Source organism: Aptenodytes patagonicus, chromosome 8, assembly GCF_965638725.1.
Source record: "Aptenodytes patagonicus chromosome 8, bAptPat1.pri.cur, whole genome shotgun sequence".
Classification (NCBI taxonomy): domain Eukaryota; kingdom Metazoa; phylum Chordata; class Aves; order Sphenisciformes; family Spheniscidae; genus Aptenodytes; species Aptenodytes patagonicus.
Window position 1 is genome coordinate 2,878,073 of NC_134956.1, and position 23,657 is coordinate 2,901,729.

General features: G+C 35.4%; 1 protein-coding gene across 3 annotated transcripts in view; it reads right to left on the reverse strand.

Moving 5' to 3' along the window:
- Positions 1–249: 249 nt before the first annotated feature.
- The window catches only part of PPARG (peroxisome proliferator activated receptor gamma), a 62,505-nt gene continuing 39,097 nt past the window's right edge, over positions 250–23,657 (reverse strand). For all 3 annotated transcript variants that reach the window (XM_076345980.1, XM_076345981.1, XM_076345982.1), the window contains exons 5-7: positions 15,286–15,485; positions 10,627–11,077; positions 250–3,216 (exon numbers count right to left, since the gene is read on the reverse strand). In XM_076345980.1, the coding sequence (XP_076202095.1) occupies positions 2,969–3,216; positions 10,627–11,077; positions 15,286–15,485 (899 nt within the window). In that variant the 3' untranslated portion in view covers positions 250–2,968. The remainder of the gene's footprint in view (positions 3,217–10,626; positions 11,078–15,285; positions 15,486–23,657) is intronic.

Sequence of the window (23,657 nt, forward strand, 5' to 3'; positions counted from 1 at the left end):
AAATGTTTTCATATCCTCATAACAGTCATTTGTTCTAAATTAGTACATAGCAATTGTCCATTAAATGAACATTTTTCCCTTAAGACCTATTCTTGTAGAAAAGTATTTTAGGCAAAACTTCCTAACCATGATGTAACCGTTTAGAATCAGAACATTTCTGTGATTAGTAATTCACATAAAAATTAACATTTTCCATGGCTTGAGGAAAACATGATGAATAACTGTCAAAATGTAAGAGAAGACAGGATGTAGGGAGAACAATATATTTTATTAGAGCAGCTTATACAGTTGAAAGAAAAGTATAGGCTTTTGGGCATTCAGTCCCTTCATCCTAATAAAGGATAACACCTGCTCCTGCAAAACTGTCTTCTCTTTTACCCTTAGACCATTATGACTACCATTACGCGACCACTCTCAAAATATATGGATTGTATACGTCTGTATTGGACTGAATGGCTTAAACACCATCACTGCTAAACCGCTACTTTCAAAAATATTACCACTTGCAATAAAACAGAACTAAGCTCTGAGTTAATGTGCTTCTTGGTTACACAGAGGTTTTTCCTGTAACAAAGTCATGAACTTAATTTCATTGTCAGTGCATCTCTGCCACTGTCCTTTTCAAATAATTTTTAGTGTTACTTACATAAGTACATGCCCTAGAAGTCTTCTTTATTTAAAACTAATTTTGAACTCTCATTTCTAGCGAAGCCAATATAAAATTGGATTGTATAAGAAATGTAGGCTCAGATTAACAGTTTTTGCTGTGTGTTACTATTATAGGAATTCAGTGTTGGAGCTGTGGTCCGTCTCAGTGCCAGTTAATCTTTGATATGTCCTCCTACAGGAGGGGATGAACTCTGCAATTAAATAGAGGTTCTCCCACTAAGTGATAGATGGCAAAATTTCAAATGGCTAGCGTCCAGTGGAAAACAACTTAAAACAAGAAGAGAGAGAATATTTTCTTTTGAGTTGGAACACCCACAAATTAGTGTGCGTGTAATTCCTCTCAGAATCCGATGCTCAGCTAGCACAATGTGCCTATCTTGAAATGTGCAGGAAACATGCAATCTTGAGCATTAACATGCAATATTCCATTTGCTTTAGGGCAATCATTTCTAAGTTACCTGAAATGATCTCATTGCGAACTTAGTGAAGATCAAAGCTGTTCACTTTAGCCTCATACTGACTTCATCTCAGTGCAATTTCATCTGTGGGTTTTAAACCTCGAGGCTGAATGATCCAATTCTCCAAACTTCCTGGTGGGCATAATGCTTACTACTGACCATAGGCCCAGAGGTTACCTGAAATAAGTAGTAGGAAACATTTTCAGGTGTAGAAGGCATGAGCTTAAGGATTTATTTCCGTATTTGCCTCTGTCAGCCTCTTTATTGCATAATTTGCACCAACTTAGATTTTCAAGGTCTACATTGGGAGTAAGGCCAATTTATACTCCCTGAAAATCCAGTCTACTCACATAAACACTTACATTACCTCTTGGTCCACTTATATATCACCACTGAACTTGTCTCACTAAGTTTAAGGCACACTTTTTGCTACATAAATAAAATGTGGACATGGTGAGGAAACTAAGGATATTCAATCGAGGACTGCCCCTTACTTCAATATATATGTTACAATTAGTGGCTTTTTTTTCCAACATTCCCTCTTCGGGCCCACCAGTGTGGATCACACCTGCTTGACTTTGTCAGGGGTCACATTCACAAACAGTAAATGTGGACAGGCTAAATGTGAATCTAAGGGAATCTCACAGCAGTACTGAGAATACCAAATGAAGCTAGTGTAAGTAAATTTACCTTCTGTTAAATTTATTCATTCTCCTATGCTTTGCTCCCAGTGGAAATCTTAGGTGACATCATAGGGCAACGTATATAAGAAAATTAACAATCTTAACAGCAGTGAACATCTCAAAGGATTCTTGTTCCCAGTGATAAACAATGATAGCTCAAGCCAAACTAACATAGTAGGGTTTCCATTACAGGTTTATGTTTTATAGAATGAATTCAAACCTTGCTTTTGTTTAGGAGTCGTCACGCTACTCCAATTTTCCATGACCTTTTTGACTGAATATGTTGTTCAATGATAGTTCATCAAATAATTTGGGAAGGTCTCAGGCCAAGTGGTTTGCACAAACCTATTCTGACTACAGACTCAACAGTGACTGAAAGCTGCATTAGCACTAGCTGCTGTGGCACGTGCCTTGGAGGCCATGGGGGGGGGCAGCTGCATGGCGGCTCCACGCAGGCTGCTGCTCCACCTGCCTCGGACTTGCATGAGCAGAGTAATTGAAAAGACTCCGCTTCCTCAGAGTGATGAGCAGTACATATTCCTTAATTAATTCTTGAAATGGCATCTAGTTTTTGGGTTTGCCCACAAATGATGGGCCTAATTCTTACTTACACTAAGATCTCTTTACAGAGCTCTATTAGTGTAAAATTATATTCTGGTAGGCACAAATATTGTCAGACCTGACATTTCTAACTTTTGCCTTTTAAGCTCTCATAGGAAGTTACACTAATCTGTGAATCAATTTTATTGTTATTTTGCTGCTGCCTTGGGAGCACAAAATCAAACATAATACTTAAAACGTTTCCCTAGAAATGTTTAAGGAGAAAGATTTTTAAGTTGAAAATTTAACTGCATGTTCAACCAACTTCAGTGAAGCATCAATCATACTGCACAAGCAATTTTAAGAAATAAGATAGTTTAAAAAATTAATTCTGAAAATACTGCCAACAATTTCATGATATAGATATTTTTAATATTAAAAGTAAATTGTAAATGTGTCTTTATAAACAATATGCATAAAATAGATCTACTATACTAAGCTCTCTCTTTTTAAATGCTGTTTCACAGTAATTTCTTAGGTATGCGAAGTTTTCCCTCAAAGAAATAGTGCAATCTGAAGAACATACATTACGTCAGCGGATTAGAACTACTATGGTCATTAATATAAGTCTTTATAGATTTCTTGTAGGAGTGGATGAAGACTCATATCTGTCTCCGTTTTCTTTATTACTTGCAACAGCTGCACATGTTCTGTTACAATCTGTCTGAGGTCCGTCATTTTCTGAAGCAACTTTGCAAACAGCTGTGATGATTCTGGATGATTCAGCTTTAGCTGGAGCTCCAAAGCTTGCAACAGATTGTCTTGTATATCTTCAATGGGCTTCACATTTAACAAACCTGGGCGATCTAGGAAAAAAAATTGGGAGTTGTAAGTTTATGAAGAATATGGAAACATTGATCTCATGTATTAATTTCTTAAAGATTTCTTAGTATATTAAGCATTTACATATGGCACTTCCTGAGAACTGTTGGACAATTTCTTAATGTATTTATTTGTAAGATTTTACTAGAATTCGCTCAAGAAGTTTTGGAACTAGTATTAGAAACAGTTCAAGCATTTGTGTGGTGCAGATACAGAGACAGGTTTATACAATATGACAATGCATTTTCCACAGTAAACTGGGACTGTTTATGGAAAGGAAGAGTGAGATATAGTTGGGCGATAAACAGTCTGTATCAGGTAATTCACTTTTGGAAAATCAACATATACTCAGATGGATTTGCATGTAGCTGCTACCATTAAAAATGTTTCCTGCTAAGGTGGATGCTAACCTATTAAAAAAAAAAAAAAAGGCATAAATTCAACTTCTGCAGTCATACTAACCTGGGAGATTTAAAAATCACAGGTTCAGTTCTTCTCCACACCCAAGTTCCAGTTGCTATTAAGAAGTCTCATGATAGCTTTTAGCATCAGCTCATCAGCTTAGCCACAGATGCTTATGGCAGTGGAGGACTGATAGATGTGGCTTGTACAGAAAATGCCTTTTCTGGGCTCATGTCAACAGAGAGTTCTCCTCCATATGGAGGAATCTGGGATGGATGTTTACAACCAAAGTCAGCTACTTGCACTGCCACAGCTGCGAGAGTCCAGGATTATCTTTGGCATATCTTATTCTTCAGCGAGAAGCAAAATCTTTCTTTTTTAACTATTATTATCTTTCATGATATTCTGTTCTGTTATTTCTGTCTGTCCCCAAATACCTTCTTAAGTGGTTGCAATTATTATTTAACACAATTTGTAACATTTGTTTTCTAACTTGAGGTAATAGATTATTTGATTCTACAGCCATGAAAGTTAATAAAGTTGCTTAAAATTATTAAATTATTAATTATTAAATCCTCACATATGACAATGACCACCAGTAATTTGTTACTGCTAAACTACTTTATACTGGGTAACGCATCCTGATTATCGGCACACTCCATGAATAAACAGTCAATAATTTAAATAACATTTGCTGTGTAGCTATGAAATTAATTTCATAGGTTGATCAATAAAGAGCAGTGTCTATAGCTAGCATTGAATTACTTCCCTAAGGCAGTATTTCCATTTCAGAAAGGACAAGAGGTTGACCTATATTAAAAATTTAAAAAATAGGCTGTTATTTCCTATGATCTTAGTAACCTTTCTGTGCATCCAGTTCTACTAACTCAGCTTGGCTTTGTTGTATACTAGGAAAAGAGGCTGAGAGAAAACAAAGCTCTTTATAAATACATTGGGGTTTTACTTCACGGAGAAAAAATTGCAGTGTAAACTAAAAGGCAAAGTTGGCATGAAAACAAATGAGTATACACAAGCCATGAATACATGTAGGTCACTGATTAGGAAAGGACAGTTAACTCTCAAAGAGGTGAGGTTTGGGGATAGTTTTTCAGAAATCGGAATAACGGCAAGTTTGAATATCGAGCTTGATATTTGTTTGACGGTGGTTTTATGAAGTGACTGCTTTCAGTTGTAGGTGACTGGACTCAGTGACCCATTTGGCCACTCTTTCCATTTGGTATTTCATGCTAATAAGCTGTGCTTGTCTTGCAGAGATCACTTATTTATACCATTCAACTGATAATACCATAAAATATAGTTCAGAAAGTCTGTAAGTAAATATCCGCAAGCAGAAAATTGTCTCCAGACAAACAGCTCCTTTTTATCAATTTCCTTTGGCAATATTATCAAGTAATTTTTTAAAGATACTTAGAGAATTTTTGATAAATTTTAAATATTTGTTTTTAGATTACCTAAATGCATTGCATGTGCTGCGAAATCTAGTTGCCTTCTTTATATCTTTCAGGAACTTCCCACCTTTCGGTACTTCAAAGCTGTTAATAATTTTGGCTTTGGGTTGCGATAGCTTTAAATTTTACTTCTGTGTTGCAGATGAACTCTGAACTAGCTGGGTATGACTCAGTGTACAGTGATATAAAAAATCAAAAAGCACAAAGACTGTGGCCTTGATTTCCTCTGAGATTAATCTCCATTTGCCCCCTGCTTCTTTTATGGTGGGAATTTTTAGGGTGTGAGTTTTTCAGAAGTGAAACCCAATTCAAACATTGTGCTCCCCAGCGCAACTTTAGAGCCCAGGAGGCAAACCCAGGAGATCAGGACTGAGACTGGAACTTACCAAGGAGCCCCCCAAATTCGGGTGCCCGAGGTCAGTTGAAGTTCAGTGAGACTTAAGCGCCTAAAATCCTTAAGCTCTTTTGAAAAACCTAGTCTAATGGTTTTATAATGACCCAGTGGAACTAGAGTCAGAGAAGATGACTGTGACAAACGCCTAGGAGATCATCAGATGTTATTTTTAAATAAGCCAATTCAAGAGGAAGGAAAATTCCCATTGAAGGCAAGAGAGATTTTTCATGAATGAGAACTTCAGGATATGGACATTATTTTTTGGGTGTTGACAGTTTGCTATGCTTTCTCAGTAAAAATTTCTTACAGAGGAAAATGCTGTTTCTGTTCCAAGATACATATCTAAATCAGAAAAAAAGGAAATAGGACGCAAAAGCTTTAACATACAGGTATTATGGGATATTTCAAGTTGTTAAGATGCTCTTAAATAAATATGCTCCAGACTCATTGGGTTACTGTAGCAAAAGGTGTATTTTGCGCAGTAAGGAGCTCCAGATAGATGTGGCTTGTAGAAAAAAATACAAAGGAAATGATTAACAGTAAGCCTTGAGAAAAATTTAGATAGAGAATAGGAAGAAACAGAAATGGGCATAAACTAGATGTAATACCGTGGTGGAGGGCTTTGAAGAGGCTAAGTAAGACAGAATGCTGTTTGAAAGCTCACAGAGAAAACTGCAAAGGGAACTGAGGAGGGAAGTGAAAGACAAAACCAAATGAGTTCTAGCAGGACATTCTTATGATACAATGAAATTAGGTTACAGAAGGCCAAAGGAAAGAGAGTTTAAATGATTAAGGCGAGAGATAACTAAAAGTGAATTGGCCACCACTTTTAAACCTCTCTGATACAGAAGACTGTTTCCTGAAGTTTAGGTTTTTTTGTTATGTGCTATTTGTGACCTGCCTTTTATCCATTCAGACTATGCCAAGAGAGTACCACATTTCTCTTTTTATGATTACTTTTCTTTATTCAGTTTTTGTTTAGGTTTTCATTCATTGTCATGCGGCTGTTTCATTTGGTTTGAAAATTCTGCAGAAAGCTGTTCTAAGCAAGAAAATGTTCACAGTGACTGGGAAAAGCAAATAGCTCCTTAGTTTTGAGTGTCAACAGTATAACTTTGTGTAACTTGATGTTCTATACTACCTCAGGGAAAAATATTTTGTTTGTTTATTTACTTACAGTTTTGGATGCTTCTTTCAAGTCCCTAACAATAATTACAATTTTTTTCTGTTCCTCACATATGCAATTGCCATCTGCATGCCTTCACTCATACCTTTATATTTTAATATCTTTCATTAAGTGCATTTTGCTTTTAAATACACATCCTAAAATCTTCATGTGATAAAACAGGCAAAGATATGGCTGACTGAACAACTGTGCTACTTCTTTTGCTGAGGCAGATATGACTCAGCAGTTTGAGGTTTTTCTTCTGAGACTGTCACATGTATTGCAGTCACCAGGATTTTGGTTCAAAGCCCACAGTGATTATCCACAGTTCTTGGTCTGGTTAGGAAGCATTTCTTCGTTCTAACAGATTTGCTAGAGCAGGATTTCTGTAGCAGTCAAATATGAACTATTTCTTGGTACTATTCAGTGATAAAACTTCAAATTTTGCTGATGTCAGAGTGTAGCAAAATTACTGAATATAGTGTTTAAACAAGCAGCAGTGATTCACAGCTCAAAATTTACTATAAAGAACACACTCAGAAAACAGAAAAAGTGAATGTAGCAAAATTTCTGAATTCAAATACTAGTTTGGCTGCATGTTGACTAATAGAGCCTGGGTCTTTACAGGTATACCCTACTACAATTCCCAAACAGCACTATATCCTAAACACTGCAGAAGATAATATACAAAAGTTCAAGTCCATCCATGATATGTAAACATGCTACAAAATTACATTTTGAGCTTTTTCTTTATTTGACAACAACCTGCTTGAGTGAGTTTGCTCTGTTTACAAACATGGATTATCCCAATAAAGCTTGGACTATTATCTTTCCTGCCCAAACAGACATCCAACTTGTTCTCCTTAAACCCTCTTCTTATGATAGACTTCATTTTCAGCTCAGGTATATATAATACTTTTAAAGATGCTTCAAGTTCTTTAACATGTATACCATGGCACTCGCTACTGGCTGAGCATATGCCTCAGTGGCACAGAGGAATACAACAGGGAGGAAGAATATATCCTTGAAAAAAGTTTTCCAAATCTCCTTTTACCGAAGCATATTTTTCAAAGTTACCATAAGTAAAAGAATGTTGTAATGAGAGTTTGGCACTGCTGTTAATGGCATAAAGCATTTCTTCTGTAAAAACAAGGTACTATCCTACTGCTCACACACAGTCTCTCTGTCTCATCGGCATTAAATTCAGAACACTAGAATTCGTTTGCCATTTACAGTATTATTTTAAAGTGCAATATAGCAACATTAAGAACAACGCTTCAGTTCAGAGTAACATTTGGAATCATTGAGATAGAGCGAGGCTGCACTGAGCAGCTCAGAAACAATAAAATGATTGTGGAAGTGGGAGTACTTTCCTTTTGTTGCTATTATAGTTAATTTGTCAGCTTCTTATTACTGCTATATAGGCATTTTGCCTTTTTGCATATAATGCAAAAGCAACTGTTCTGATATCAAAAGGCTGAACTGTTTTATAGGATTTGTGGCAAATTCCAAACACTTACTTCACAATGAAAAGCTTTCTACATGTAATGTTCCAGCTGGAATTATCTTTCTCTTTCCCTTCTCTCTTCTTCTTTTTAGAGCTGCATAAGAGAGAGCACCCGTGGAGCCAGTGGAACTAACATAATTTTGCTAGGCAATGACAGATTTGCTTAGAATTAGAGCGTTTGGCTGGGATCTTTTTTTGTTTCACAAACTGGTTTTCTTTTAAGATATCTGTACACAGGATTTCTTGAAGTGACTTAAACGTTACAGTATTCCTGCAGCTAGTAAAGTCCTTGAGGTAACATGAGCTGGTTTTGAAATCCTATTTTCAATGAAATCACCCTGGTTCGATATTCATACAGTTCTTACAGAGATTAAATTCTGTAAGAACAGTGCTTTTACAGAAACAAGAGCATCTGAGACATCTGAGAAATAGGATTTCAGTTCCATACCATGTAAGATATTATAGTCCCACAGAATGCATACAGTTCAATATATATAATATTTGGCTGTAAATTCCATGATAAAAGCCACTCTCCAATTGGCAGCACGGCTTAATTGTTTTCAAAATATAAACTCAGTTTTTACAAATAACTATCATGCTTTTTTTGAAAAAAAAAAGTTCTGAATAAAGATAGTGAGAGATCTTTGCTATAAAGAAATTAAAGGATTTTTCTAGAAAGGACTGATTTATATTTATATGGATTTATATATTGATATGGATTTGCTTCAGAGTTATTTAAGAACTAACTATTAAAATTCAAGTAGTTCTTTACGGATCTCTGTTTGCAAATTATTCTTAAAAAAGAAGACTTGTTGATAAATCTGGTTCAGCGTAGTCAATTTTTTTGCTGTGGATCATTGTCCTCCTGAGATCTAAAATGTAAGATTAGTTACATCATACCTATTTCATCTAATGTAAACCAAACATCACTGAAGCATAGCAGACCTAGCTTTGCAGATTGCAAGTTCCCTTTTTTCAATTAGGAGTGGATTTTGAGAGGCCTGTTTCTCATCTGTCAAATTTCATTATATTAGAAAATGCAAAATATTGGCATGTTTTGTGTAGTGCCCTAATAGGCTTGTATAATTTCTCCTCCCCCATCAAAGCCAACCAAAACTATACCAGTAACATATTTTCCTTTCCTGAATTAATTCAGAGTCTTCAGGGATCATTGTGTTCAAAGGTTTGCACAAGAAAATGTCTTCTGGGAACTGTACTTGTTTGAAGTGGATTTAGTTAGTCTAATAAACCATATTGTGATACCACATTTTTACTGAATGAAACACAATGCTAGAAGTAATTGTATGTGCTTTTAAATGAAGCTATACGTAACAATGCACTCTCAACAGAATGTTTGTTTTCAGAACAATAGCATGTGGTTGTTGTGTTTAATTGCTTAAACATACTTTAATAACAAAATACTCTGCATTGCTCTGTGGAGGATCTGAATTCAGAACATTCAGCACATTCCTCCCATTGGTATCTGCAGTACCATTCTAAGCCAAAATACACACAAATCAGTTGGGTAAAATTTTCTTTGTGAGACATCACTAACTTGATAGTATTGGCCAAAGTAAAAGACCTTCAATCTGACCTGAAATGTATATCTGATATCTCAGATTCTTGGTGGAAAGGTTTCTAAGTGAACTAAATCTGGGTAGCAGTCGCTAATTCACAAAATAATAGTTAAATCACTTCAGAATCAGATAGAACATACTGACTGTCTTCAAAAAAAGCTGAAAATTCAGTCTCTCTTCAAATGAAGTGTTAGAATGCATGTAGTCTGATACCTGGGCTTTCAGATTCATGCTTTGCTCAAAGCATAATGCATAAACATTAATACAAACAGAGCAGCTTAGGAAATCTGAACAGAGCAGACACACAATGCTTGTTTTTCTCAGGCATTAGGAGACCATCATTTTCCTGAAAAATGCATTCTTCCCCCCCCCCCCTTTTAAAGGCAAAGAAAACATTGCATGAATGAAAAAACAACAACAACAATAAAAAACCCCACCATAAAATCTTGTAAGCCAAATGCCACATATATTTTGAAATTGTTATGGAGTCAAAGCTATTTGTGTACAATTAGCAAGCCACACAATCTAATTGCAGGTTTAAAAAACCCTCATGCAGAATTTTAACTTTTAGAAGCTCTTGCCAGTGAAATTCCACCCTTCCTGTTTTCAGAAAGATAGTCCTAATTTTGTTTTCTAAGTGAACTGCTGATTCAGCAGGTATCTCCAGCTCCATCATTAATATCAGGTCATTTACATTTTCAGTTTCTGCCTGAAACTGAAAAAAAGGCAAAAAACATCAAGAAAGCTGAAAACTAATAAAAAACTATGTGTAAATAAACTCACCCCCATCCCGTACTGCTGAGCACTTTCCTGTTTGGACAGGAATTAAAAGTGTCACTTCTATTATATAAAGTATCATATTAAATAAAACAGCACTTACCTCCACTTAGTATAATGACAGCTATAAATATTGCCAGGTCACTGTCATCTAATTCCAGTGCATTGAACTTCACAGCAAACTCAAACTTGGGCTCCATAAAGTCACAAAAAGGTTTTCTCAGGCTCTTCAGAAACTCCCGTGTCATGAATCCTTGTCCATCAGATATAAGAACTCCATCTTTATTCATCAGAGAAGCCAGGAGAGTATATATGATCTCATGGACCCCATATTTCAGGAGAGTTACTTGATCATTCAGGTCAAGATTCACAAAACCTGGAATGTTCTTGGCAAATTCTGTAATCTCCTGCACTGCCTCCACAGAACGAAACTGACATCGCTGGAAAATGCGAATTGCTACCTCTTTGTTCTCCTCCTGCAGCGGTGACACGTGCTTGCACTTGATCTGATCTTCTCCCATCATTAAAGAGTTCATGTCATAAATAACAAATGGCTAAAAATAAAAGGAAAAGACAATTTACTTTCAAACGTCCTTTCTATGAACATTTGACTCCTGAGAAACTGAAGTAGCATACAGAGGTATAACTCATCAGAAAACACTTAGAAATCTGAGGAATGTATCAAGGGTAGTTGACCCAAAAGGGTTAAATCTTCATAAACCTATTAAAGCAAATAGCCTCACAATGTTAAAATGATTTACAGAAAGGACAAGTAGTTCCTGAGGACTTCTCACATGTTCCGTGAATCCACATTCTGAAAATAGGACTTTGGCTGATACTTTTTTTAATAATTAGGGGATGGGGGTAAGAACAGTATTTTAAAATATCCATGAATTTTGCCTTTTTTTGTTTTTGTTTTGTTTTTGTTGTTGTTTTACAGAAGTTCTGTAATACCAGAACTCAAAGTTTGGAATGCTTATTAATAAAAGATTAAAATGTTACTCTTTTTACCTGAATTTTACTGGCTTCTATAAAACGGAATCTAGTAAGTGTACAGTGACATGTTTGCACTTCTGCTGATACAACTTCTTTTTTGTGGAAAGACAGAGGTATATCCACATTTTGATTATTTCACATACTGGCATGTTCTTTTCAAGTTCTATCCTTCTCGAAAGTGCTGCAAGTAGTATCAACTTTATGGTATCAATTATCTGATAAATTTAACCTTTTGCTGTTAATTCCTTTAAAAATAACAAAGTTAGGATATATTTAAACTCAAACAACTTGTCAATGGGAAAGAAAACACAAATAACATGATACAAACTACAGCAGCAAAATTCAGAACACAAGAGTGAGTCTGTGAAATAAACTCAACTGGAATAAATCAATTTCGAAAGCAGATTAGAAAAAGTAGTGCCAGGAAAACTTTCGTTAGGATCTGGAAACAATCTGTTTCAGAAAATGCAGAAGCAGCTCCTGGTTTTAAAGTGGTTAAGTGAGGATTTCTTGAATTTATCTGAATAATCTTTTCCTTAGAGGATAAATGACTAAACAGTTCATTGCTGCACTGAACAAATATCTACGGATATTAATAGGTTTGTTAACACACTTGATTAATTAATTAAAATACAAGGAATTATACACCAACAATTGGACTAGAGAAATGCATTTTTTAATTTAAGATCCTTTATGATTACAGATTCTAATGCCTTATTAATATGGGTGCTCATTCTTGTGATTTTATATTCACTGTAAGCTGCAGAACAGCTTCAAAAATAACCCAAGCCTTCCCATACATAGTCAGCAGTCCTCTCCCACAGAACCAGCTTCTGGAAACTCCTAAAATTCTATTCCTATTTGTTTAAACCAGTTTTGAAGTCTATTCAGTGCTACATTATTATGGAATTTTTAAAACTGGGAATAGCTACTTTCTTTAGAGTCTGGTGGTGCCTTCTGAAGATGATACTGCCCACAGATGTTTATCGCTACCCACCAGCTAGAGGTTACTACTCCCATCTCCCATAGTTCCGCAGATGGAGATTGTGTTTGGTCATCTGTTTCAGGCTAAGTCGAACACGAAGCTCCGACCTGCTATCCCTAGGAAGAGAGGGCGGGATGACAGCTGACAGCTTTGTCTTTAACTGATACAGCTGCTCGGAAAGCAGAGGTCTATCTGTGAACTGAAATAATAGTATCTGCACAAGAGGATTTCAGCTTTCAAAATGGTTTAGTTAAACCAATATTCTGCTGCTTACAAGACCAGTGGAACTAGTGCTGTCACTTTCACGGTAACCACAGGCAAACATCGCTCCAGACCATGAGATTCAGTTAAATAGAGTGTGAGGTATGACACTATTTTTCCACTTGCACTAGGATTTCAGTGTGAAGCTGAAAAAATAAACACATCGCACTGAGAAAAGCCAGGAGGATAAGGTATTTTTCAAGATGTAACGCTATTTTGGCAGCAGGAAGAACATTTTATACATATCTGTACATATATATATATGCATGCATATGCACAACAGTGGAATAACAAGACTATAGAGGAGGCTTTTAAAATGCACGTTTTAGTACCAGTAGGTCATTCCTTTCTTTTCTTTCTAGAAAATCTCAAGTGGGAACACCAAGTACAAGAAAAAGTAATCTATTCTGTGCATGTACATGTATGTGCTTTTAGAAAGACTATGCTATGCCACCAGCTTACTGACATTAGAAGATAAAAATCACGAAAGAATTCAAAATAGCTAAAGAAATTTTTAACATAAAGATTCAGATGAACTTTGTGAGTAGAACCTTATGTCAAATGAGCACTGTATGTCCCACAAGAGGATAAGCTGTCATTTTAGTTTTGACACACTCACTTAGCATATCCAATAATTTTCCGTGAATGCAGATGATATAGCAATTAAAAAATAACATAAACTATGCCCATAGTAAACAGCTTGATGATCCAGAGTACAAAGTCCATTACAGTTCAAATAACATAAAAGTTGTAACCATTCAATACTGAGTGTCACTCTTTCAGTGTTATTTTCTTAAAAAGACTTGAAAATTCACAGCAATGGAAAAGCTGAATTCTGTGTCTATTGTTTTATTGCTATATTCTAATCTGGCAAAGTTTTAAAACTTTCAATAAAAAGGCAGAATGTCATTGATGGCATACTATATGCTTACTGCATGAGTATTGCATTAGTGTAACTTTCAGATGTGACCAAGTTACATAAGCCCAGACATTTGTTAAGTGCCCGGCACAGCAGAGCAGCAAACCACACGCCAACTTCATAGAACCTTACAGAATAAAAGTAGGATTTGTGGACGCACTTGGGACCTCAGAAATAAACTTCCCAGATTTCTAAACACGCGTCTGGAAAAACGGAAGATGAGAGCACTGTAGGTAACCCTGCCCAAACTTCTGTTACATTCCAGAGTGTGCACAGTGGGCAGCTGCAGAAAAAAGGAGCAGGCCTGCTGGTGACATTTTTAGGATGAAGAGGTATAAACAAGATACATAATTACGCAGCCCACTTCTATTCTGTTTCCCAATGCAGGTACATAGTTATTAAGAACACACTCACAAAAAGACTAAATTGCTGTATTAATTCTTTCCCAGTAACCTATGTTTCTGATATAGAGAGGGAACTGCAGAAAGACTTGGAAAAAGCAATGTCCCTCAGGTGGACTTAGCGTATCAGCTTTCTGCAGAATAAACAAACTGTGCTAGTTTAAACTTTATGTACTCCATGATGAAAAGTTACTCAAATTGTAAGTGTCCACCGTACCTGAAGTTTTTATGTGAGGGGTACAACCAAATTAGGGACAATATTTAAATTATGATTTTAACTGCCTTTAAAGAAAGCAAGCCTAAAACCCCTCCAAATTCTTTCCTGTCTTTGAAATTATTAAAGAAAATAAAATACAGTCTCTGTTATGATCCTGACAATACAATTTCTGCCGATCATTCTAGAAAATATATCAAATTAAGAGTTTTTAGTTTTGGAAACCTATTTTGCTCTTTAGGTATTAAAGTAGTGACAAAATTTAAAACCTACCATAATTATCGGATCTTATTTATCCTCCTTCTCACTGATACAGAAGGTTGTTATGTATTGCCAGTGAAGTTTTCAAAGCAACCCACAAATACACATATCTCTATTCCTTACTTTTAAAAGCTTGTCTTGCACATTCTCCTAAAATTCAAATTGCACCAACAGAGGATACTGATCTGATCGAAGATAAAGCAGTTAAATGCAGGAAGTAGTCGGAGCATCATAAGAATAAGCATCATAGTTAAGGCTAGCGATGGTGTTGGTACTGGGAATCATTTGACACTTACGAAAAAGAATATTCCTTGGGGTACAGCTAGTGCTGATAATATGCTACGATAATGTGCTATGATACGGATGCTTGAATAGTATAGCAACCAATTCCTGACAGCTAGATAGCCACCTTAAACAGATAGTGTGGAAGATAACCTTTGGTGAAGGAGAAGGAAAATGGGAAGAGTGGATCAGAGAATACAAAAAGGTTAAGATGACCTTCAAATTCTTGTACTGGTTTCAAGCATTTTATTAGGTGAACTTGGAGTTTTTTCAAATAATGTTTACTTATCCTATCTAAAAACATTTCCTGTGTTTCAGACACAGCTTGAAATATGTAACTGCCAACATCAATTTTTTTTTAATTTTTTTTAAAAGATGTGTTGTCAATGTGGTAAATCATTTACTCAAAAGAAAGAAAAAAAAAAAAAACAGAGGGAACTAACTGATTTGTCTGTCGTCTTTCCTGTCAAGATCGCCCTCGCCTTGGCTTTTGTCAGAGGGAAGGACTTTATGTATGAGTCATACAAATGCTTGGCAAGTGCTCGTAGATCAGCAGATTCAGGGTTTAACTGGTCGATGTCGCTGGAAATCTCTGCCAAGAGCTTCTCCTTCTCCGCTTGTGGCATTCGCCCAAACCTGATGGCTGAAGAAGATGACAAGCAATTACTATAGCTATAGTTGCACCTGAAAAAGCATATTTGAATAGCTTTTTATGGCACCTTTTGTAATGAGCTCTTCAATTTTTTATTAAAACAGTACTTAGGCAAGTAAGAGAAAGATTATTTTCTCCAGTAACATAGGTAAAACAGCTGAAGCGCTTTGAAGAAATGTAAACAAACAAATCTCAAAGAGGAAATAATTTATGTTCCCAAACAGTAAGATTACAATATCTTGCTTGGAAATGCAAAACTGTTGTCAGCTCACCTGACAGAGTTGGTGAAAACCACTGATTCTACCTCCAATCTAAATAGAATGCAAAGAATCTTTAAGATATTAAAATTCTGTTGGCTTAGGGTAGGAACCACCATTCAGCCTTGTATTGTTTTGGGCGAATCACCATATGGATCTCAGATTCTTCATTTGTTTAGAAACAAAACACTCACGTGCCTTGCAGGAATAAATTCCTAAATGGTTCAACAGAACTTAAGGTAGCAATTGCTATAAAATGTTACCAAAAGAATTAAGGAATGAGAAAGAAGGTTGTGCAGGGAATAAAAAAGCCAGAAAATGCTGAGTTCTTCATGGTAACTCTATGCGCATGCAGTATTGAAAGAACAGGAAATGATTCTACCTAGTCATATGATCTCACAACTGCTCCATACCAACGTAAGGCAGGCTGTAAACCTCCTACTTTTACACCTATGTACTTACTATCCAAGACACTATTTATTCGTATGGGGACTGACTTGGAAAATATTTCAAATGAGCCATCAAGATCAAGACTGATTTATCATATGGTATTTCAATAAACAGAATTTATTTTATTTTACAAAACCAAAACAGAACAAAAGAGCATCAAAACAAAAAACTGAAGGAAGAAATAAAGGTTTGCATTTTGGCCTTAGGAGGAAATAGAAATATTATAAATATTTTTTCAGCGGTTAGTGTCTTCCCTGGATAAAGTAAAAGTGCTGTTAAGATCATACATATGAATGATTATACTAGGGATGTTTATTTTGGAAACAACCAGCCACCTCCCCTTTATGAGGGTGCTTGCACTGTGCTGATGGACAAAAATGACACTTTTTTTCAAGAATAAATAATTGTGTCAAAAACATATAAAACCCATTTGTCATATATTATATTTATTGATCATTTCTCTTATTTCACGGCTGTAGAAACAAGGTTGGTTATTTTTACAACTGTACTACATTTCTCTTTCAGCAAACTTAGTCTCCGAATGATGCATGCTGTATATTTCATATTTGCTTGGGCATTCTTAGAGTTAACGTGTCAGAATAAAAATCATCATGAAAGGACACCTAGATCTGTAGGTACAAATTAACATATTTATTTTTTTTCCCCTGAAAATGTCTGTTGCTTATAATTTTTCATACAGGAAATTTTGAATAATTGCCAACTGATACTTGTTGTGGATCATATATACCATGCCTTTTTTTTTTTTCTTCTTTCTCATGGGGAACACTACGTATTCTTAATCAGCTACTAACAGTTTTCAGGGAGACATCACTGCCAGCCCTCCTTATTTCTGGGAGCAAAACATTTAAAGAAAAATTACTAGCTTCATATTAGTTTATATGACGTGTTACAATGGCTCAAAGAGACTGACACCTTCTATAAAGAGGTAACGTGAATGGATGAACATATGGTAATGTCAGTGATGTATAAAAAATTGATATAAAACAAAAGGAGAGTTCGTATTTGTACTTAGTGTAACCTAAATAAAAAGATGAAAAAATTCAGCATAACTACAAAGGAATTAATTCAGCTACATAAGCTTCCATGAACACTGTGAATCAAGACCATTTTGATATTTTCATTTTGCAGTTAAAATGGATTCTCTCATTGGATTCTCACTACAAATTCTTATTTGTAGTTACCACAAATCCTTTGAGGTTTTTTTTAAAAACTTGCATGGATGTTGATAATATTAAACCCATGATACTAATATCTGCATTTTAGACATTCTTGAAGATGTAAAATAAATGAAGTATGAAGTATTTAATGAAGTAAATACAGTGAAAACTCACTGAGAATATCTTATAGCATTTACAGATTTTTTTTTGATACCTAAGGACTGATTCAATAAAAAGAATCAAACTGTCATCAACATAATAAAGCTAAAATATATTATTACATATGTATTGTAAGAAGTTGTTACAGGGGCAGCAAGATAACTAAAATGTAGGGTCAAGAAGGCGTTAAAATAATAACATAGCTAATAAAAGTGTTAAAGGTTAATTAGAAGTCCATGTGGCTAGATGTTTGTTAAATTCATACTTTCATTAAAAGCTATTATGCTCTTCACTAAACCTGGTTTCAGATTTAATGTTAATTTAATATTAAATTTGTGACATTCATAGGACTACATTTTATGATTAACTTGTCCACTTTTCAAATGTGCATTTTGCAATAGCTTTATCAATAGAAAAAATCTTGTGATACTTTGATGCTTCTGATTGGGTTCTTGCCAACAAAGTCAACTCTTCCTCACCATCTTTTTTTGAGGAAGAATTTGCAAACTGAAGACAGAAGTGAATTCTAGCCAGACTTCTCAGACTACTACAGTGGACCTTTTAATCTGGAAAGAAAGCAAGGCAAATATTAGCCTCATATGAAGGACTGTTAATAAAAAAGGGAGATCAGAGTTGCCCATGTCTATAAAATGTTGATCGCTTCCAGAAATATATGGAGTGCAAAAAAAGATGACCTGAAGACTTCTTAACACATAGTAAGAAATACTTAGGAACGCTAAGGAACGTGTCCTTTGAGAGATTTCGCAATCGTATCAGGAACTAGGTGCTTTGGACCAGAAAAATGTTTTATTATGATAAATCCTACTTGTAAATAATTTTGATATTTTATATGGAATACATTTATAACATTATATATAATACCTTTATAATATGTTTACAATAAATTATGCATCCCTAACAGCCTGATGTGAATTCTGTAAGCTCATTCTGTAAGTATACTAACTCTAAGTATTACGGAAACGGAGCTTGGCTGAACAGCAGTACGAAACATGATTCTTTTGTGGGCCTATTCTTGAGAGGGGTTTTGCAGAAGCAATTTTCTAATCTAGAATGTCACTGGCATAAGACTCCCTTTCATCAAGGTTATTTTTACAAACAAGGGATTAAAAAAAAAATAAAAAAGGGACAGTATATTGCTTCCCCTTCCTATGTTTTAATATTAACTTAGCTCTAAAATAGTTTATACACTTCCCCCAGGCATTAAAAACAATAGGAATTTATTTTATTTTTTCCACCTTTTTTTTTTTTTCCTCCCCCCCCCCTTTAAATCAAGTATCTACTGGAACATTCTTAGCTGGTATATACACTGTGATATAGCATTATGACACTGATTACTGAAATAGAGTTGTTTAATGTAGAGGTTTTATTGAAAAGATCAGGGATTTTCAAAAGAGAGATTGTTTTGTCATTAGAGAATAACTGACTAAGCTGTATAATTGTATTTTTTTAAAGAACAGAAATGAGACTGGTAACAAACATCTTACTAGAAATCCATACATGGATGAACAGACTAGTGCCTGTATTTTTCAAGTAAGTTTGCCAGAACTGAGGGGGATAGTTTCTTTTTTAAAACTTAGGGTAGTTTTCCACATAACTGTATCTATCTACTGTTGCACTGATACTGTCAGTATAAAATAGGCTTACTTTTAGTTTTGAGTATAAAATGACAGCGTAGTATGTATACTATGTTTTCTAAATATGCCCCTTATCCTATACCCTGATTCCTGCACATAGTCTCATCTCCTGTCCAAAAGCCTCTTGGAAAGTAAGTTAGAGTATTTGTGCTAGCAATTTCGTATTGCTAAACAACATATTGTTGATAGTTCTCTGTTAAAAGTTTACAATAACACTGGTGTAGAATTTATAATAAATGATAACTTACACTGTGTTTATTTTTTTAATGGAAAATAAGATTGACTAAGGGTGTTCCAGAATCACATTTCTGGTGTGCTTATCTATCCCCAACAAAGGATACCAAATTACCTTTGCAAAGTAGGCATGTGTTATAAGCTTCTAATAATTTTATATTAGTGCTTCTAATATAAAATTACTTGCATTAATTTACAGATTGCATTGAAGTTCATCACGCTGTTAATATTTCATTTACTGTTAACAGTTCTAGAGTAGATGCCTTCTTTAACTTAACATTTATTTTTATTTTGCTTGTGATGGTGATACTTATTTTCCTGAAAAGTGCTTTGAGATCTCTGCATGAAAAGTGCTATAAACCCCAAATATTATTTATTACTTTGCTATTTGTTTCAGTACTCTTCCTTGTTGGAATCATATTTAAGTTTTTTTTCCCATGTGTTTGAGAATTTGTATAATTTTTATTTATACTGTCAAAAACCACTGTGAACATTAATGTCAAATCAGAGCATTGTCTTCACTGTGCTAAATTTTATGAATGCAAGCACCCTTATGTACAATCTGTTTTGGAGTTAAAGCCCAAAGACGCGGAGGAAGACTATATCAAATGATGCATGATTAAAGCTGCATAGAAATTTGCCATACATTTTTAAGGAATATTTGGCATAGGTTTGGCACGGGGCCTTATGATGCTAACTTTTCTACGAAGATCAGATTCCCGGTTTCTTTTTTAAAAAAGATTATTTAAAATTCCTTTTGTGTAAATGAAAAAGGAAAAAACCCCACAAACAACAGAAGAAATAAGTACTACTGCCTAAGTTAACATTGAATTATATAGCAAGTCTGTTAAAATGCCGAGGAGATTACTTTGAAAGAAAATTAGCACATATGTGGTTATATGGTAAACTAGGTTATAAACACTAACTTCTATTCTTGAATGCTTGCATACTGCGTTCAGAATTGAGTTAGATGTAACAAAGCAAGCTTACTCATAGCACAGAAAGCTATTACATCAATGTCAAATCAGTCCAAACTACCCGTTGTTATCAAAGAATGCACTAGCTGATTAGCTAATCAAAGCGGTATAGTGGGGGTTATCTCTTACTGGCCTAAACCAGCCATCCTTGGTTTAACAGCCCACTTGGGCAGGATTGCCAGCTATCGGATCACATGTCTATCAGTTCAGCAAAACAGCCACTAATATTAGCAGAGTTTGCATTTAGCAGATAGGACCAAGTCTTCTTCTAAATACATGAATTGACTTCACTAAGAATGGAAATCAGATCTTACTGGTTTCTGTACTATATAAATCCTTAGGGTGTATCTTGTTGCCTGCCATCACAATATCAGACTTTTACATAAAATAATTTGGTAATAATGAAATCTGTCAGGAATCTCATAATATTTTCTCATGTTTAGTGTGTGAAAACTGTGCCTGGGGTAAAGTTTGTTATGCATCTTTATTTTTGTATGGATTGTATATTTATTAGCAATCTATAATTTCCACATATGTTTGTTTCTTTCTAAATGTGTGTTTGTAGGATAGATTAATTGCAGTGGATCTTTCATGATCCACTTTTAAACACTGTCCCTATTTCATGAAAATATGTGTCTTGGAAGATTTCTGATGTAATTCATTAATTATGAGAATAAAGTTTCCCAATCAAAAGGTGATCAGGACTCAAATGTATATTTTAAATATAGCAATTCGTTAACAACATAAAGTTACGAGAGTTCTGAACCAAACATTACTCTCTTATAATTTGATAGGCAAAAGGATAGTTTTAAAATATTTTTTTTAATGTTTAGAATATATTTGATAAATATTGTATTAGTTGCAGCAGATTCTGTTCAATGTTTATTAGCATTGCAAGCAAAATTTGGGGCAAAATTCAATTTTGTGGTACTAGCCTAGTCATTTCCTTTTGGAGAAGTCATTGTCGTTGTCATTTTCAGGGGACTGAGACAAAAGTCAGGGAGAGGTCAAGCACCAGGAGGTTTATGGAAGGAATTTGGAAAGTGGGATTTTGGGTGAGAGGAGAAGTAGAAGGGATTGATGATACTTACAGAGGTTAGGGTGGAAAAAGGAGAGTTCACAGGGTGGATAAGAGTTCACAGCATTTCTGGTGGTTGAGGAAAATTTCAAGGCTGGGTGGCACGATCTTCTCCCTTTTCTGCTTCTTTCTCCACCTCCCTCCTGTGACCCTGACCTCATCTTCTATTTCCCTGGACCACTTATCCTCCTTGCTACTCTACCTTTTCTCTCTTCCATCTACCCTCACAGCAGGCCCCGCTTCCTTATCTCCTGGGAGCCTGGGAAGTGGATCAAGGCAGGATCTGTAGGGACGGGAAGGGCAGGGACAAGCCAGTGAGCTGGCATAAGAGATCTGGAACTATGGCTCTCTGCTCATGCTGCAAGGGTGGAAGGGGTTCAGATGGCAATTTCTTTCACAGTAATAGAAGATTGTGCAAGTTTGGGCACGTGCCTGCAGCTGGAACTTACGATCTCTCTCTCTCTTTCCTTTGGCAGTTATTTCTTTTACTTGTATTTACAGTATTCTCCAAATGTCAGTGATATAAAACCAACAGTGAATATAGTAAGACACTACATGCTACATTATATTCTTTGCCTTTGTGTGGAAAAACTAGAATATTTATCCTTATGCCACATTTTATGGCTTGGGGAAGTCACTACGATTGCTTATAGACTGTTCTGTAGAGCACTCTTCTGACTGTCTAGATTATTTTTGAGCATAAACAAGTCCCCAAATAGACTATTAACACAGTTTCTTACACTAGAAAACACAAGATAGAGCCAGGGCAGATACCTCTCTCAGTTTACTGGAGGTATGTGCCCAGATTGAGCAATTCACTGCTCCCAGAACTGATCATAAAGACATATTGCCATGTGTGCTCTTTTCCCCATTACAGTAGTTGGTTTTATATATAGTAGAAGAGAAAAAAAAAAAATCAATGAAATTTCTAAAATAAAAGAACCAAGCTTCTGCTTACTGTACTTCAGAATACAATCTGAGCAGTTAAGGGTTAAACACAGAGCAGCACTGTGGCTAGAGAAGGAAAGGAAAACAATATTCGAAGCATGAGAACACTACTGTCTTTTTTAACCTTCAGCCAAGTGGTATGTAACATTTATACGTGAAAAAATGTGGCTGTAGCTGCTAAGTGTCTCCTTGCATTCCCCGTTTTTGTAAGTACCCTATTCATTTTGCAATAATATATCTATGCAAAGACAATCATAGATTGGAACCCTCAGGCACAAATAATCCACATTCTGATTCCAAGCATTTAAAATTCAGATAATTTCACTACCCAAACGGATGAACTTTAATCTGTAGATGTAACATAAAAATGTGTCTCAGTGTCATTGACAACATCCAGTGTTGCATTTCTGCATGCTTCTTTATACAGGCCTGTGTCTTCAAAGGCGAAATGTAGTTCTTTTTTATAGATTTTTTTGTTTATAAATGGTGAAGGAATTAGGGTGTTGTTTCATGAAATGTAATGTAACCAGAGTGGGCAAAAAAGGCAAATGTAGAAGCCAATACTTGAATACAAACACTACTAACTCCCTGTTAGGTGAACTCGTGGTGAGAGCAAATGAAAGTGTTCCTTCAAGCCCTGGGACAAATGGGTTTGCCCTTTCCCCCTCCTCTCTATGCCTCCCCCCGACTCCCATAACCATGGCTCCTGCTGGTGCCACAGCTTCTGCCTTGGCAGTGGCTGAACAGGAAAAAATGGCAGGTGAAATGTTAATTTTGAAAATATTTCTGGGGCCCTTTATGTTACTAAGCCAGAGAGAACGGTCTTGGCCTTCCTCTTCTTGATAGAACTGCACATGGTTCCCATTGACATAATTGGAAGCTGTGTTGCTAGGTTATGAGAGAATTTGGCATGCACCTTGAAAATAATAATAATAATAAAACCTCCTGAATTACAAATACCCACAGTAGCATTTCAAAATTAGATTTACTTTTAAGCGTTACTGTTGCATCCCAGGAACTTGAAAACCATATTTTCTATTAGCAAAACATTTCCCATACCAATTTACATTCACTGCATGTATTAACTTTGCAAACCACAGTTAAGCTTTCCTCTTGGGGACAGTACACTCATTTTTTATATTGAAAATAATGAAAGTTCTAAAAAAACCACAGAGAAATTATTTTCCCAGTCATGTTTGCAATTCTTTACCCTTAGAATTACATAAG